Source organism: Colossoma macropomum, unplaced genomic scaffold (genome assembly GCF_904425465.1).
Source record: "Colossoma macropomum unplaced genomic scaffold, Colossoma_macropomum, whole genome shotgun sequence".
NCBI classification, from domain to species: Eukaryota; Metazoa; Chordata; class Actinopteri; order Characiformes; family Serrasalmidae; genus Colossoma; species Colossoma macropomum.
Genome location: NW_023494799.1, coordinates 27,682,500 through 27,698,171, shown reverse-complemented (window position 1 = coordinate 27,698,171; position 15,672 = coordinate 27,682,500). Strand labels below are relative to the sequence as shown.

Here is a 15,672-nt window from a genome sequence, read left to right as displayed (position 1 = left end):
ATAATAATAATAATAATAATTATTATTATTATTATTATTATTACAAAAAAAATCCATCAGAAAGTAATGATTTTCACACACATGTAGTTTTGAAAATACAAAAGTATTTATTCAAGCGTTTCCATCGATGAAAGACTTCAGTATGATATTCAGTCTTCAGTCTTCACACTTACGAATAAAAAGAAAAAAGTCAAATTATATACACAATTACAAAGAAATAAAGAAATAAAACAGCTATTTCTAAGCCATCTGCATTATTGCATTGTTTCTTGAACTGGAGCCCCAATAGTTTCGACATGCTCCTCTTTGCTGGATGGATCCAAAACACCTGCTGACAGCTCCACCTACAAACAAGACGAAAAGCTAAACATTTAAACATTCAAAGTAGAACTGAAACTGGATAAATTGGCAAAATAATGATGGCAAAAGATGCAGATCATATTTGAGAAACAGCAACATAAGGCAAACGAAAAAAACGAACAAAAAGCACCAACATAAGAGGAAACACTAATACTAACCCTTTAGATACTATTTAGACGACATACATTTTGAATCAACAGCAACATTTATAAAACCCACACACGATACACCGACAAACCCATGATCCCCAAAAAGTTCAGGAACATTCCTGGTGTGCTAGTTCATGTTAGTCTGTGTGGACCAAAGTCTCTTACATTTTTCTTAATGCTGCAAATAGTCACTGTCAGAACAAAACCTCTCTCTATTTTTGTCTTTTTTTGCGATGCTTTTTATTTTTTGAGCAATAAAAATGGTTTAAAATCAAAAAGAGTAGTTCTGACAGGGACTATATAAATAAATGATCCCTCTTTCTCTGCCTCTTTGCTTGGCTGAGCATGTTACTGACCAGTGTTTGAAGAGTAGTAGTTCAACATAATTAAGGTCACAATTAAAAAAGAGAAATGCTTTTTTGTCCAAATTACCCAACTTTTTTGGTCCACAAGCAGCTGATGGCGATGGAGAGAGCAGCGAAGACAGAACAGGATGATGCAATTAATATAAATTATGGTAATGATTAAACATGTTATGTTATATATCTTAAATACAACAAAACATTTTTGTTGCCATCCCAGAATTCCAGTGTGTGCGGGCACATAAAAGCTTGACGTTTGCAACAGCTAATCATGTGAAACATGAAGAGGAGCGTAGCAGTTTATTTACAAAGAAGGATGACATGATGCTATGTAAATATGTAAAAGGTAAAGCATGTATAACAGCTGTCACCACTGCCACTGTATTAGTGCTTAGTGGAGTAATAACCACTTCATATTCTAGATATCTTTGCATTATCATTTGTTTCTTCCGCTAAAAAGTAATATTTTTCACATGAATGTTACCACAGACTCAAAAAGGAAAAAATTAGCCAAAAAGAAACAGAGGGGTCTACATCCAACAGAAGGTTATCCCTGACTGGTCAGATGCTCTCCCTGATTGGTTGAAGAGTAGTTTATAAACCAATATCCCACACTGAACATGGTTTTGGTAAATCAGCAGACTGTACTTGGTAGGAGTGGGAATCTCTAGGCACCTCACGATTCAATTCGATTACGATTCAGGGGGCTGCGATGCAATTATAAAACGATTATCGATGCATCTCGATGCATCTTTTTTTTCTATATAGCATTTATATTCTCTCACTGTGTGAGCTCAAGTTTCAAGTTTCAAGTTTATTTGTCATTTGCACAACATGTCAGGACATTTATGCATCACTCTACAGAAAGTAAATAAGTAAAAATAAAAATACAAGAAAAACCGACTGAAATATATTAAATATACACAAAATATACACAAAATATATACAGAATATAGAGACAATATACATTTTAAAGTGACTAAGTGACTTGGTGTTATTGTTATTTAAAGTGACTTGGTACTTTTAAAGCAAAGTATTTGTAATGATCCATAATGAATTTACTTCCAATATCTTTTTTAATAAATCAAATGGAAGTGATGTGGCAAGTGAACTAGAAGGCTCTCATTCAGTGCTCTTGTTTGGAGCACGAGAAGCTGCTGCTACTCATCTGCGATAAAATGCGCAGTTATCGTGAAATAAGATCCAGTGGTAGTGGATGTCCACGCAGCACATGTTACAGCTATTCTACCCGTTTTCTTTAGTGATTTTATAACTTCGGTTTTGGTCTCGTTGTAGAGTGTGTCAGTAAAGTATCTTTGAGACGGGACGTGTGCAACATAGCGGTTTTGGTCTCGTTGTAGAGTGTGTCAGTAAAGTATCTTTGAGACGGGACGTGTGCAACATAGCGCGAAAGCCCTGTTTCGCCACGACTGAGAACCGGCGTGCAGACTGCAGGTCACATAGCAGCGAAGCGTTATTCGCATTTATAAGCAGCGCAGTTGGTTTCCTGGTACGTTAAAACTACAACGAGAGACAGTCAAAACAGTAAAAAGTGGCGAAGCTGAAGTCAGCTTCTCTTTCGAATTCTCCCGTTCCACCTTAAATGGTGCCGCATTTACATTTGGCGCCTCAGTTAGAATTTAAGGTGGAACGGGTAAATTCGAACAAGAAGCTGGAGAATAAGAAGCAACTTCAGCCTCGTAAAACAGTCGTTAAGAGACATTTAACTGATCTACTTCTGACGAAAAGTTTTCTGGCGGAGATGGGAAGAAAAAAGCTTTAAAGCTTAAAGCAGAGTAGAGTAAGTCCGCGTTTTCGTTTATATTGTTTAGCCTGTACTAGAACATTAACACAGACTGAGACATACTGGACATTAAATGTTGTGGCTGCCAAGGTGGTTTGATTTTTGTTGAAAGGACAAAATGGCTCTTCTTAACATTTGTATTGCGACTCCTGACCTGACATGGCTTTTAATGCAGAGGGAGCCAGTCGGATTTCTCACTCATCCACTTGTGTTTTTGTTATGTGCTGCCACAGACTGTCCGGGCGCTGCACTTACCCAATTCTAAGTTCCGCCAACATTACGTTATAAATTAAATATTTAGAAAATAGATTTTTGACATTTGTGAATCGATTCAGAATCGTTCACGTCCGCATCGCGATCCATCTAAGAATCGTTTTTTTCCCGCACCCCTAGTACTTGGAGATATAATGAACCACTACTTCTATCGTACTTCTACTACGATCTGCTGATTAATCATATACATTATTTTTTCAGGGCCAGTGTACAGAAAAATTTTTGTTCCTGGTCCAACACATCATTCAAGTAGCATAGAGACAAACACTATACTTACATTACTCCTTTGGTTATCTCCTGATGTTGTGTTGTCTATGTTGTTACTTTCAGCACTTTGCCCCTTGGGTGCAGGTTGAGAGGGTTTCTGCTCCGTGTCGTTATGTGCAGGTGTCTTGTTTTCCTCTTTGTTCACATCTGCTGGAGGTTCAGCCTCTGTTCGCTGCTGAACTCCTGAGTCTTTAGCTGCGGCTCCCTGAAGACTGTCTGTCTCATCGCCACTGTAAAGGTTGTCAGCATTCCGTAAGGTTTCCACATATACCTTTCGCCGCTCTTCTCTGGGCCTGTTGGGTCTCCTCTGGCGAATTTCCAGCCTGTCACGGTCCTCATTAGTTCTGTTGCCTATCTGGTTGACTCGGTTGCCCTCCTGGCCTGCACGATGTCTAAGTGGCGGGACATGGTCAGCATCGCCTCCTGCCCACTGGTCTCTTTCCTCCTCTCTGTCTGGCTCCCTCAGCGGAGGAGCGTTAGGCTGCTGCACAGCGGGTGGAGGGTCTTTGCGCCCACCACGCAGAGGCCTAAGGGCAACGTGCTGGATGGCTGCTTGGGCACTGCCATACATAAACACCTGAGGAGGGAAAGACGGTAATTAACTTTTTAGTGGGAATTAGAAACATTAAGGGAGTAACAAATAAAAAGCTATATTTTTCAGGATAAAGTCATGTGAAAATGGGCCAATTTAAAATGTAGTAAACAAGTTAAAAACATTGTACACAGTTGTGGTTAATTTTTCAGAGATTCAAGGATGAATAACAAAATGTTTTTCATTTTGGTTTGTTCTGAACAGAAACAGTATTTTTGTGCCACACCTTTCTCTGCAGTTACAACAAAATAAAAGAATAAATAATGTCTCTTTAATATTTATATATCACAGAAAACCCAATTTGCCTCTTTTCTTAATCAAAAGTATTCTATGTAGTATTTAAACTCTGTTAATGTTTTAACATGTACTGTTTTCGCCCCAGTCCATAGGGTTTAATTATATGGAAACTAAACTACAAAAACAGCCTATTTTGAATTTGAATTTACTGTTTTTGTGATGTGACAAAAACTGAATTGAATTGTTTTCACTTCCCAAAAACAACAAAAAAAAAGGCAACAAAATGTTTGACCTGGAGTCCCCAAACTTTTGCATGCAACTGTACGTCTGCTTATTCAGCCTACGACAGTTTAGCTCTCTGTCCATTGTAAGTGAAGAATAAGCAACAATCAGCACAGATGCTCAATAAAACTCAGAAACTGCATTCTATAAAAGCTTTTCGCTCTGGAAGACCGTCATTTTGTTCCTGTGGAAAAATACTGCCCATTATTGGTTTGCATTTTCTATGAGCTGTTTCTAATCTAGGCTTTGTAACTTGGGATGTAAAATTTGAAAATTAAGGTTTGCATCCGTTTCTAAAAACCTATTATCTTCACAGTCAACAGATTTTGAGAGTGCCTCAAAAAGTGAGTGATGGTTTGCACTATAAAAAAATGTGAAAAAATGTGCTTGAAAAAACAGCCAGTGGTCATATAACTATTCAACATTTTTGGTATCTCTTACCAGGATAGCGAGCACGATAGTAAGAAGCACAGGTATTTGGAGGGTCACAGGCAGGTCCTTGAGTAAGGCTCTGAGAAACTCACTAATGCCTTGTCCAATCTGCTTTAGAGGATCTGTAATAAATGTTGTGATGGTCATAGTGATGGCCTGTGATCAACAAACAGATGGACATGTCATTCAGTAATTCAGTCGATCAGCATGGTTTAAAATAAAACAAATTAAAATGGTACTAACCTTTGTTGGAGGCACTAGCAAGATGGGATTAACAATGAGGACCTCGTAGTATTGCTTACAAGGATCATCCTGAAGAGTCCATGTGGTCCTAAACCACTCTGAAACAACATAAAGACAATATTAAACATTTATGTTTTGTTATGTTTAATTACCTTTTCTCATTTGCTGCTGCTCCATTTACCAATCCTGGGAAAACATACCAGCTAAACTCAAACACTCTTTCAACACTTCTTCTTCCAAAGAGTCAACCACCATATCTTTGATTCACACGGTTACAAAAGCCAGAATGTATGTTGTTCCCATTAGTGATTTTAGTTATTTTATTGGTTAGGCAGGTTAATGAACAGCTCATACTGGGAATACACAGCATCACAAATCGGCTCTACACGCTTGAGGACAGAACTAATTAGGCCTTATTCACCGACCATTTTTAAGAAGAATTTTTTTCTTAAAACTCACTTAGATTCCGACATTCACCAATGTTTTCTTATTTGGGATTTGTTCTTAAGGAAGAACAGAATCTACACACATTTTAGAGCACAGAGGTGCGAACAATTCTGCACTTTAAGAATACGTCATAAATTTGAGGTAGACTTTTCCTTAGGACCTTTCTCAAGAACAAATTTACAAAAAAACATAGGAAGATATTGGTGAATGAGGCCCATTAGTAGCCTCTGTATATGTAATCTAACAGGGGCTCAGATTAACTCCATGAACATCATCGTATTTAGGGTTTGACATAAACGCCATCAAATTAAAAACATTAATCAGCTAGCATTAACCCAGTCCTGGTTTTAAAATCTATCTAAAATTAATGTTATCAAACAAAGCGCACTACTAATCGCTTAAACAAGCCATGTGGTTTTAAGATCACTTTGGCAATTAACATTAGGTACAGCTTACTTCTTAGAGAGTTGGAATTTCTGTAACACAGAACATCCCTTGCATCCATTTAAATTCATTACTATACATGGGTATAAACTGTCATTTCCTCCTAGACTCGTATGTCAGCATTGACTTATTTCAGAGCTTTACCTGTTTCAAAAACATTCAAACTGATTCGCTTAGCCGTTGCCACTGAAGCAAAGCCATTTGCTTAGATTTTTTTGTTTGTTTGTTTTAAAAAAACAAGCTCGTCAACTTTGACTCACCCCTCAGATGTGTGTCACACCTATGTAACAGAAGTGGCCACTCTTACCACAAGGGGTCGAGGGCACGAGGAGCGGATGTTTCAACTGGAACGCAAGCACATTCTGCAAGGTTAGCTTCAGTGAGCTAACCATGCCATCTGATTAGCTCACTGCTAACTGATTAGCTCACTGAAGCTAACCAATGCAACAAAGTTTGGAAAGAATGAATATAACATATATACAATTGGTGAATAATTGCTTTGTTTAGTTGTAAAGTTGGTGTAGAAACTTTCTTTTAGCTGTTGTTAGCCATGTGTAGCTGTTATTAGCCATGTGTAGCCTTTATCATGCTAACTAGCAAGGTAGCAGAGTGAAGTGAGTTTAGTTTGCCATCTAAAGCCCAGCATATCTAAGGTTATGGTATTTCAATGTTAAGTATTTTAAAGTACTTTCCTGTTATGTCTTATAAACAGCTCTGTCCACCATTTTTTCAGGTTTTGAAAAAGGAAATTGTGTTAAAATAGGAATGGAAGTTCACTTGGTCCCTTACGCCTATAAGGGTTCATCTAACACACTTCACTTGAGCTAGGTAAGTCATGGAGCAGCCATTATTATAGTGTCAGAGACTCCCCCTTGTGGAGGAACAGTGAGTCAAAGTGGACGAGGGCATGTAAAAACAGGTAATGAAACTGAGGGGTAAGCTTATTTGCTTTTTGTGACCACTACACACGTGGTAGGCTACTCTGCTGGGAAACCTACACATTTAAGGAATACGCTGAAATGTTCAACCTCTCAGAACACATTCATTATTATTTTGTAAAATAATTGATTAGCATAATTTTCAAGTAAATTTATCATCCGCTAATCTGACACAAACTTTCACTTTCCCTGGACAGGCAGGAAAGCATTAAATGTTGAGCCCGACTCAGTGAGGAAAGATGAACGCTGCCATACTTCCCGACCCACAGCTGCACAGGCATTGATGGCAAAGGGACTCTCCATTCAAACAACTAAGTTTGAACGCAGCAGCAGAAAACTCACCCCTCAGATTATCCATCCAGTCAATTTTCTTCACCCCAGTGCATTTCTCATTTATGTTCTCCATCTTTACAATGTTTGCCTGGTGTTCAGCAAAGGCAATCTGGCAAATAGCAAATCAACACTTTAATCATCGAGGTACACTACTGTGAAAGTGTAAAAAAAATACAAAAAAGACGTTAAGAACAGCTGACTACCGTTCATTCATACATTATAGATGAAGTAATGTGGTTTTATGTACCAAAAACAGTCATAATTCATTTTTCCATTACCATTTTTCAACCTTTTATATCTCTTACTATTGAACACGCTGTTTTTGAAGATGCACCTTTAAGACTGATGAGTGTAAATGACCTGTCAAGGCTGAAACACTCCCTATAACTTTTGAGAGAGTGAATGGGGCTAAACTGCTGTAGGCTGTAAAGCCAGATCTATGTAAATACACTGGTCCTTGTGACATCACAAAAAAACTGAATTTAAGGCTGTTTTTGTAGCTTTGTTTCTGTATATTGACTGTATGGACCAGGGAGCGAAAGTATGCTGTCAATCTTTAACAAATGTTTATATACTGGCAAGAAAAAATGAATTATGATATGGACCCTTTAATAAAGTATTGTTGTAATACACCATCATCACCATATGTAGTGGGTCACCAGTATTGTGAGGCTACGAGCAGGAAAAAAGCTTTGGGTTCCCCTATCGTTAATGCCGCACACACACGTCCAGGTAATTTAGAGTGCTCTCAGTCATTTATTGAGTGTCAATTGCCAAGTAAAGAAGATACTGACATATTTACAACAGTGCTGGGGATTTAAAAACAAAACTAGTTCTTGAGGCGACTCCATTAGCTCCTCAGCTAATATATGGCAGTCACTCATGTGTACAGCCTAAACATCAGCCTCTTGCACCTAAATATGTCTGGAGGCCTCAAGGCCAAACATACTACACACTATGGCTCCCCTGAGCCTACTCTTTGACTCCCCCGAAGTGACCCCTATAGTCTGGCTTTATAGTCTAAGCCCCGTCCTAATCGAGGCTGGAAAACACCAATACAGATTACAGGGGTAACAACAGACCACTGGCTTACCATCAACCAATAACATATGCATATGTAACATCAACATCGCATTTCTATACCAGTAAGTACATTCACATTCAGCTATAGTTTTAGTTAACTTTCTTTTCTCTCTACAGGTTTTACTCCCGCTTTGCTCCCCCTCTACAGGATAGCTGTGACATCACCCTGCTCCTATAAAAGGACAGAGGCCCCTGTGCCACCGTTTCCATGCAATGAAGGTAAGTGTACACGTTTATTAATCTTTTGTCTCTCTCTAATGAGGTGTAATGTCTTAAACAGTCTTGATGTGTCCAGGCCACTGACATCATCACAAGTACACAAAAAAAAAAAAAAGTTTGGTAAATGTTACATGAATGCTGAATACTACATGGACATTACCTTGTAGAGATAGAACCAGTTCCACACTATACTGATGAAGAAACATATGGCAAACATCCTTCTAAACTGCACAAACCAGGACACTGTGGACCACATCTCTGTGCAGATAATGAACACAATGATCAGGATCAAGAAGAAGACCTGCATGAGAAACAGTGGGATATATTACAAAGAACAAACAGCAAAATTTGACAGTCCAAACTTCAGTAACAGTTAAATTATGATTCTGCTACCACTAATTTCTGGTAAATGAACTGCTGAACAAAAGGCCTTTTCATTTCTGAGGAGTTTCACCTTAATGACCGTTTCCGGCTCCACACTGAATGTGTCTTCAAAGCGCCACTTCCAGGCCTCGTAATCATGGAGTTTAAAGTTGATAAGTATTTGACTAAGAGCATCATCCAGAGCCCCAGTTCTCCAGCTGCTCTCATCATTCAGAAGCTTCTGGATCTCTGCCACCATCTGTTTGGACAGCTTCACCTCAGCATCATAGTGCATGTCAGTGTTCACGGTAGTGGGCTGGAAGTACAAACAAGCCAAGGGTAAACAACATTGAAATATAAAAAAGAAGTAAAGGGCTTTCATAGCTACTATGAAAAAAGCATACCAATCCAAGTTTGTCAATTTCCTTCAGAAGCTTTGAGAGAAAGCGCTTGAACACTGGATTACATGTTGGTTGATGTGACGAAACTGACATCCTCCTTTTGTATTCTTCAATCTGTAAGGCATAAAACAAGATATGATTATGAGAATATTCAAAAATCTTTGTGATGAACAAAACTGATGATCAGTAATATCATATGATCCACTCTGTCTACACCTAACTCCCCAAAAGCAATAAAAAATTGACAATGTTTAATAAATTAAATCAACATACACAACAATAGACAACAAAGACAACAATAGACAAACCTGTAAAAAAAAAATAAAATAAATAAATAAATAAATAATAATAATAACTTTTTTTCTGCCCCGCAAGATCAAGAGTTTAGTTTCCTTTATACTAACCACTGATAATGGTCACATTATTTATATCCTTTTCTGCCTCTAACTTAAAATTACTTTCTATTCTGTCTAAAATCTCTCCTATTTGTTATTGGTGACCCCTTCTGCAGTTGCACTTGAAAGTGGTCTGGCAGTCTGAGGAAAAGAGCAGTTTGACAAGGCATAAAGACGTTTCACTTTCCGGAGAGACTGGATTGATCCTAATTTTGCACATATTTTGTTTTTTAATTTTGTTTAATATTGTATAGTTTTACAATTATGAGGTGTTCTTAATAATAATAAAACTGAGCTGAAATCATTAGATACATACATTCATCAGCCACTTCATTAGAAAGCCCTACCTTGTGGGTCCACCTTGGTGGTGTGCAGTGCGGTACAGTACAGCTGGGTTATAAATACAAAGCGAATCCAGAAAGCATGGGTGGAGCGAGCAATGGTACAGACCACTGATCTAATAAAGTCATGATGCCGTGTCCCTAGAGTCAGATGATCATTATTTTAAAGCCAATAGAATGGGATGCTCTGGAGACCTTGTCCAAAGTTGACCATTGGCTAGAGTGATACAAATCTCCCTAGCATTGGGCTGTGAGTCAGTGGAGTTGTCATCAAGCATCAGTACTTGACCTCACTAATGCTCTTGTGGCTGTCATGAAATCCTCACAGCAACGTTCCAACACATATTGTAAAACCTTCTCAGAAAAGTAAGAGAATGTTACTGCAGCTAAGGGGAACTCTATAGTATACCCTTTATTTTGGAAGAAACAATGCTCCTGGCGATCTACCTTCCTGCAGTGTCTTGTTCCAACCATGATCTTCCACACCTGCTCCACTACTAGAAGTCCCTGAATGGCTGGATCAGATGTATTAGTGTTAGGAAAGGGGGAGAGAAGCACTTTAGATGCAGGTTGGAACTAAACTCTGCAGGAAAGTAGATCTCCAGGAAGAGGGTTGGTGACCACTTGAGTAGGTGGACCTCATGAGGTGGCAGGTGAATGAAAGCACAATAAAATGCTTGAAGTGGATGTGGGTATCTGCACTGCCTATCAGACTTACCTCTGTCTGTAACCTGTTCACCTTGTTGGTGCACTCAGTGATGTCTGGACACTGGGTCCCCGAGCTAGAATCCGGAGTGTACTCTCTTCTTTTAGTGGGCACATTACTATAGCTGCTGGCCTGTAAAACACGACAATATAAATGACCGTCTGCAGGATGTTCCAGCAAAATGTACAAGGTTCAAGCTGCCGCCACGTCACCTTTTACCTCAGCAGGCTTCCTCATGCTTTTCGAGGACGCATCGTAGTTCAGCATGTCGTACGGGTCGATCCATTCATCGTCGTGGGAGTTTCCATAAGCGATAACAAAAAAGCTCCCAACAAGGAGAACCCCATACCCCGACAAAAGCAAAACGCCCGATAACCGCATTATGATTACTTGTATAACGTTAACAAAAATATATTTATAGCTCGTCTCCTTAAGCTAAGACTGGTTCTACAAAGCGAACGCCTCCAGAACCATCAACAAAACTTGGCATTCTGAGCAACAGAGTCAAATTTCACTCTGCAAAGACATTAACAACTGGCCAAAGTCAGTGTTAACAAATGTACCATATTCGAGCCTTAATCACACACATTGAAGTTATTCGAGTGTGTTCTTCCAAACTGAGACTAGGAAAGCTGGCTATGGAGCGAGTGAACGATAGCATACGCCAGTTGGTCAACTAACGTTAGCTACCTTACTCGAGCAACGAATAAAACGAAAACCAACTCCTCTTGAAATTAAAGCACCGTGCCTTTAATTAAGATATCACAACGATGTCTTAATTTAAAATAAACGTTCGTAAATCCAATTTTCTGCAAAATCTTCCAGCGGCTGTCATTTGAGGAGTCACGGAAGTAGAGTACAATGTAAACACTACCGGAAATCGGCGACTTTTAACGTGAGTGCCTGTGCTACGGTGAATTCATTCCCTAGCTGGTCTTTCACACATTTGTGGCTCAGAGTGGAGAATTTTGAAGATTGAACTTTATGTAAATGTATTTCAGTAACGAACTCTTTACATTCCGGGTTAAAGCAAAAATACGCTGTCAGTTTGTTATTTATTCCAGCACAATTTCTTCACGCCGTTATTTGCTGGTTTACGGCATTGAGAGTGAGGTCAGAGAACTTGTAGAGAGGAGAATGACCACTCTGTAATGTCTTCCGGTTTTCTCAAACGCTAGAGGGCGCTCCTGAGTGAGTCCAAAATGACTGGGTTGATATGGAGCATTTGAGCAAAATCATAGTTTATAAATACTTGAACATTTTTAATGTAAAAGAATGCAATAATTTCCTGAGCAATGAATATCATAAAACATTTTAACGCCGCTGTTATATTTTTTAGAGCTTTTAAACTCGAGTTATAGGAGTTTAAAACGGCACCTCGTGTATGTTCATGACGTCAGTGAGCGCGAACAACCAATGAGCTGCTCCGCTCGCCAATCAATCATCACGCTCTAGCGCTAATGCCCGCCTTCTACGGCCCAAAAGCCGTTTGCTGTAGAAAAAAGGAAATATATATAGGTAAAATTTCTTTGGTTTTTAATGAAATACATCCTTCTACTTTCTAAAATTAAAGAAACATTCTGGGCGAGTGATTAGAAACTATTTTAACTTTTCGATTTTAACCGTTGAGTTCCATTTACTCCCATTCATTGACGACTCGCTCGCGGGCGCCCTCTGCTGTTTAGCAGTCCTGTTTTTGTTATAACGGGGGGAATAGGAAGTGGCCAGGCTCCTCATAAACCGGCTCTGGTGAGGTCACTGACATTCGCGAAAGCGCAGATTTGCACTTCACGCAGTGGAGCGTTCAGAGCAGCAGACACTTCAGACCAGTTATTTAAAAGTTTATTTCAGCGAATTTACACATTGGTTGCCTCCAAACAGTTCAGAGAAACAATCTTTCTTATATGCTTTCCTTGACTTTTGTTGCTCTGTAGTAAGTGGCCTCACGACATGAATTAGCAGGGCTGACTAGCCGGTGTATCCATATGGATGACAAATCAGGCAAAATCGATATTTTATGAATTTTGTTTTATAGACAGACCCTAGACAAATGTAACTGTCTCACCCTTCCCTTTTTTCTATTAAATTTTTTTTCTGAATTTTTTCCAAAAATATTGTATTGTTCACTCTTCGTTTGTTTATGATTTTTTTTGTAATTGTCATACTTGAATTTATGCATGACCATGCTTGGTTTGTGTAATGTTAATAATAAAATGTACAATAACAGATGCACAGATATTCTTACATTGTATATAAAATAAGGTAAAATAATTAAAACATATCATACAAATAAAAAGCTTCACTGAATTATTCTGACACAGCCCTTGTATTTAATCAATGGAAACTGGGCTTTTTTAATAATTGCTTTTACAAATTAACATATATAATATCTACCACATATGCATTTTAATTTCAGTATAAGTACATGACGATCAGAACCAGTTTTCAATTTAAAAGGAAGAAGAACTTTGTATTGAATCAAACAGAATCATGCTTTTCAGTTTTATTTTATCTTTATTGCCATTCTTTGAAAGCATCAACGTTTAATGAAAAAAAGAGGAAAAAAACCCTTTACATTTTAAATTCACTTAATACATCAGGTGCTTCACAGCATGTGCAACATTTGTTTTTTAGAGCCAAGGAAGAGAACAACAAAAATAAATAAATATACCATAAAACCTTTAAATATCTTATCTACATTTTGATGAAGATAACATCATATTTACCCAAAATATTTACAGTATAGACATTTAAAGACAAAATTATTTTTTTTCCTTCACATTTCAGTTGAACATACATGCCATGGTTTTGTGTTAAAACACACTGATCAGTTGTTCTGTAGTCTGAGCTGAAATCAACTGTAGCAACATGCCCATTACTCAGTAAAGCAGATACACTACATGTGACGAGCCAGTAGCTTGTTTAGTCCGTTTACATGAAAGGCCATATTACAACACATTCAAATTTATAAGCCTAACTATGAATTACCAAACTCAAGGCACAAAATATTTCACATATTTTAAATAATCTGGGTTGTTTTGCATCATAACCAACGAAATACCTCATTAGTTTGGTCAACAAAGTAAGCCAGTTCTTATTTATTGTGCTACAGAAAACAGCAGACAGCTTGTTCCTAATCAGCAGCAACATGCAAGACTCATTGCTTTTTTTTGAAAAGTGACCAATTAATATTCCAGTTACAAGGAAAGGTACTTTCAGTCTGAACACTACTAACGATAAAAAGCAGTGACATTACAAAGACAAGCAAAGACACAAACATACCGTAACTTGTCTCCTTTGTCGGTCAGTGGTCCTTTTGAATGAATGTGGGCAGTTTGTCAGGGAATATGGGGCATCCGACTGATTTGTGCTTTCTCTGTACAGCTTTTCATTCTTAGTTTGAGGGAGAGGTTTAAGGGTTGTGGACCCAAAGTGTGACAGTCTTATCAGCAGAAGAGGACAGGAAGGAGAGGTCTCGGGTATGCCACCGGCACTGGATCACTTTATCCTTGTGTTCGCCGGCCACTGTTACTGGGAGTGGCTTGGTTAGGTCCCCTGTGGACAGAAAAACTAAGAAGTTCCAAAAGCAGAGAACATTCTAACAGTTAGACATGTTATCATTTCTGAGAGGGCAACATACTTAAAAATGATGTTGGAGATTTCTGATGTATGAGGTTGCAAAATTAGGGATGCACGATGATATCAGAGTCATATTGGTGTTGGCAGATATCAGCTTAAAATAAAAAATATTGGCATCGGTCAGATTATCAGGTTTTCATGATATTTGAACTGATATTTGATGACCTTTATTAAACTCTGGAAGAGCAGAAGGTTTAGGCGGCGCTGGGCTACTGCACTAAAAGGTCTGCATTTTATTTATTTAACTTCATTTGTAACACTACAGAAATAAATGGTATATTTCTCTGTAATGCTAATCCAGGTGGGTGTAGTCTCAATTTCTACTTATTATATAAAAAGTTTACACATCAGTATTGGCACAGATATGTACAAGAAAATGTCAGATACTGACATCGACCCACATTTCCCATATTGGTACATGCCTAAGCAAAATTGAGGCAAAATGGCCCTATATTTAAAACCTTTGGCAAGCTTCCGCAGATAAAATGGAGTGCTATATTTTATGAGAACCTGCTGCAAATGAAAAGGTCTCAATTCTGTATGTTTTTCCATAAAACAAAATGTAACCTATAAGCTGCTTTTTTAGAATTAAATAAAAATTAAAATAGTTCATTATAATTCTGATCAAGTTAAAATGCTGTTGAACATTTTCACAAAGTACTTGCTATTGTGTATAAAATGTCCCTGAATTACAGTCAGTGAGAGCCAAAATGGCTTCTTTTTTGTTTCCTACCCTGAAGCCAATAATTTGATAATCAGCCTTTATGGTTTAGAAGCATTTATGGAACCCCTACTGCCACTTGACCTGCTCTGAAAGATAATAAGCAGGGTCTGTAATATCAGATTGTTCTGCCTACCTTGTAGATCGGTAATCATGACTTTGTTGTCATAGGAACCAGTGAGTAGGTAATGTGCTCCTGGGGAGAAGCGGACAGAGCGGATGTCGCTGGTGTGGGGGCGATACGCCTGCACTGTTCGACCCCCTCTGATGTCATACAGCATGCAGCGGCAGTCCTCCAGTCCTGTGGCCATGAGCCGCCCACTAGGGTCCACAGCCACTGAGGCCACTGCACTTCCTGATTTTTCAACAGGGTAGAACTTTGTCTTTCTTTGGCCTCAACATTCAGCAGATTAACAGGCCCAAAAGTATCTGGACATTGGTGCCTTTAAAAATGTATCAAGTTCAAACCAAACAACATTTATTCCACTTCCATTTCTGCCATTTGAGCTACTGTATGTTTTACAGACTTCTGCAGGTTTGCATTCAAAATATCCTTGCACACTTCTACATGATCTTATTAATGAACACAGTCACACATAAGCTCACAGACAACACTAAGAAAAACAGCCCCTGACTTTGAT

At 38.4% G+C, this 15,672-nt stretch overlaps 2 protein-coding genes across 2 annotated transcripts in view; both read right to left on the bottom strand.

The window, feature by feature from the left end:
* Positions 1-84: 84 nt before the first annotated feature.
* clcc1 (chloride channel CLIC-like 1) lies at positions 85-11,572 on the bottom strand. Its single transcript, XM_036586811.1, has 10 exons — positions 10,891-11,572; positions 10,684-10,803; positions 9,233-9,343; positions 8,920-9,144; positions 8,626-8,766; positions 7,173-7,272; positions 5,002-5,099; positions 4,768-4,914; positions 3,226-3,792; positions 85-344 (listed from the first exon to the last, which is right to left on the bottom strand). Exons 1-10 carry the CDS (start codon positions 11,050-11,052, stop codon positions 255-257), a joined length of 1,761 nt encoding a protein of 586 aa, XP_036442704.1. The 5' UTR covers positions 11,053-11,572; the 3' UTR covers positions 85-254.
* Positions 11,573-13,879: 2,307 nt separating this feature from the next.
* Positions 13,880-15,672, bottom strand: part of wdr47b (WD repeat domain 47b) — a 16,080-nt gene continuing 14,287 nt past the window's right edge. The window contains exons 13-14 of the mRNA XM_036586644.1: positions 15,168-15,386; positions 13,880-14,226 (exon numbers count right to left, since the gene is read on the bottom strand). Of these exons, the coding sequence (XP_036442537.1) occupies positions 14,084-14,226; positions 15,168-15,386 (362 nt within the window). The 3' untranslated portion in view covers positions 13,880-14,083. The remainder of the gene's footprint in view (positions 14,227-15,167; positions 15,387-15,672) is intronic.

Bases quoted from the DNA above. Each gene is read 5' to 3' on its own strand.
- clcc1 (XM_036586811.1), bottom strand. From the start codon at position 11,052: ATGCGGTTATCGGGCGTTTTGCTTTTGTCGGGGTATGGGGTTCTCCTT. The intron at 10,804-10,890 runs GTAAAAGGTGAC...CGTGTTTTACAG, and splicing joins GCATGAGGAAGCCTGCTGAG to GCCAGCAGCTATAGTAATGT. The intron at 3,793-4,767 runs GTAAGAGATACC...TTCCCTCCTCAG, and splicing joins CTATCGTGCTCGCTATCCTG to GTGTTTATGTATGGCAGTGC.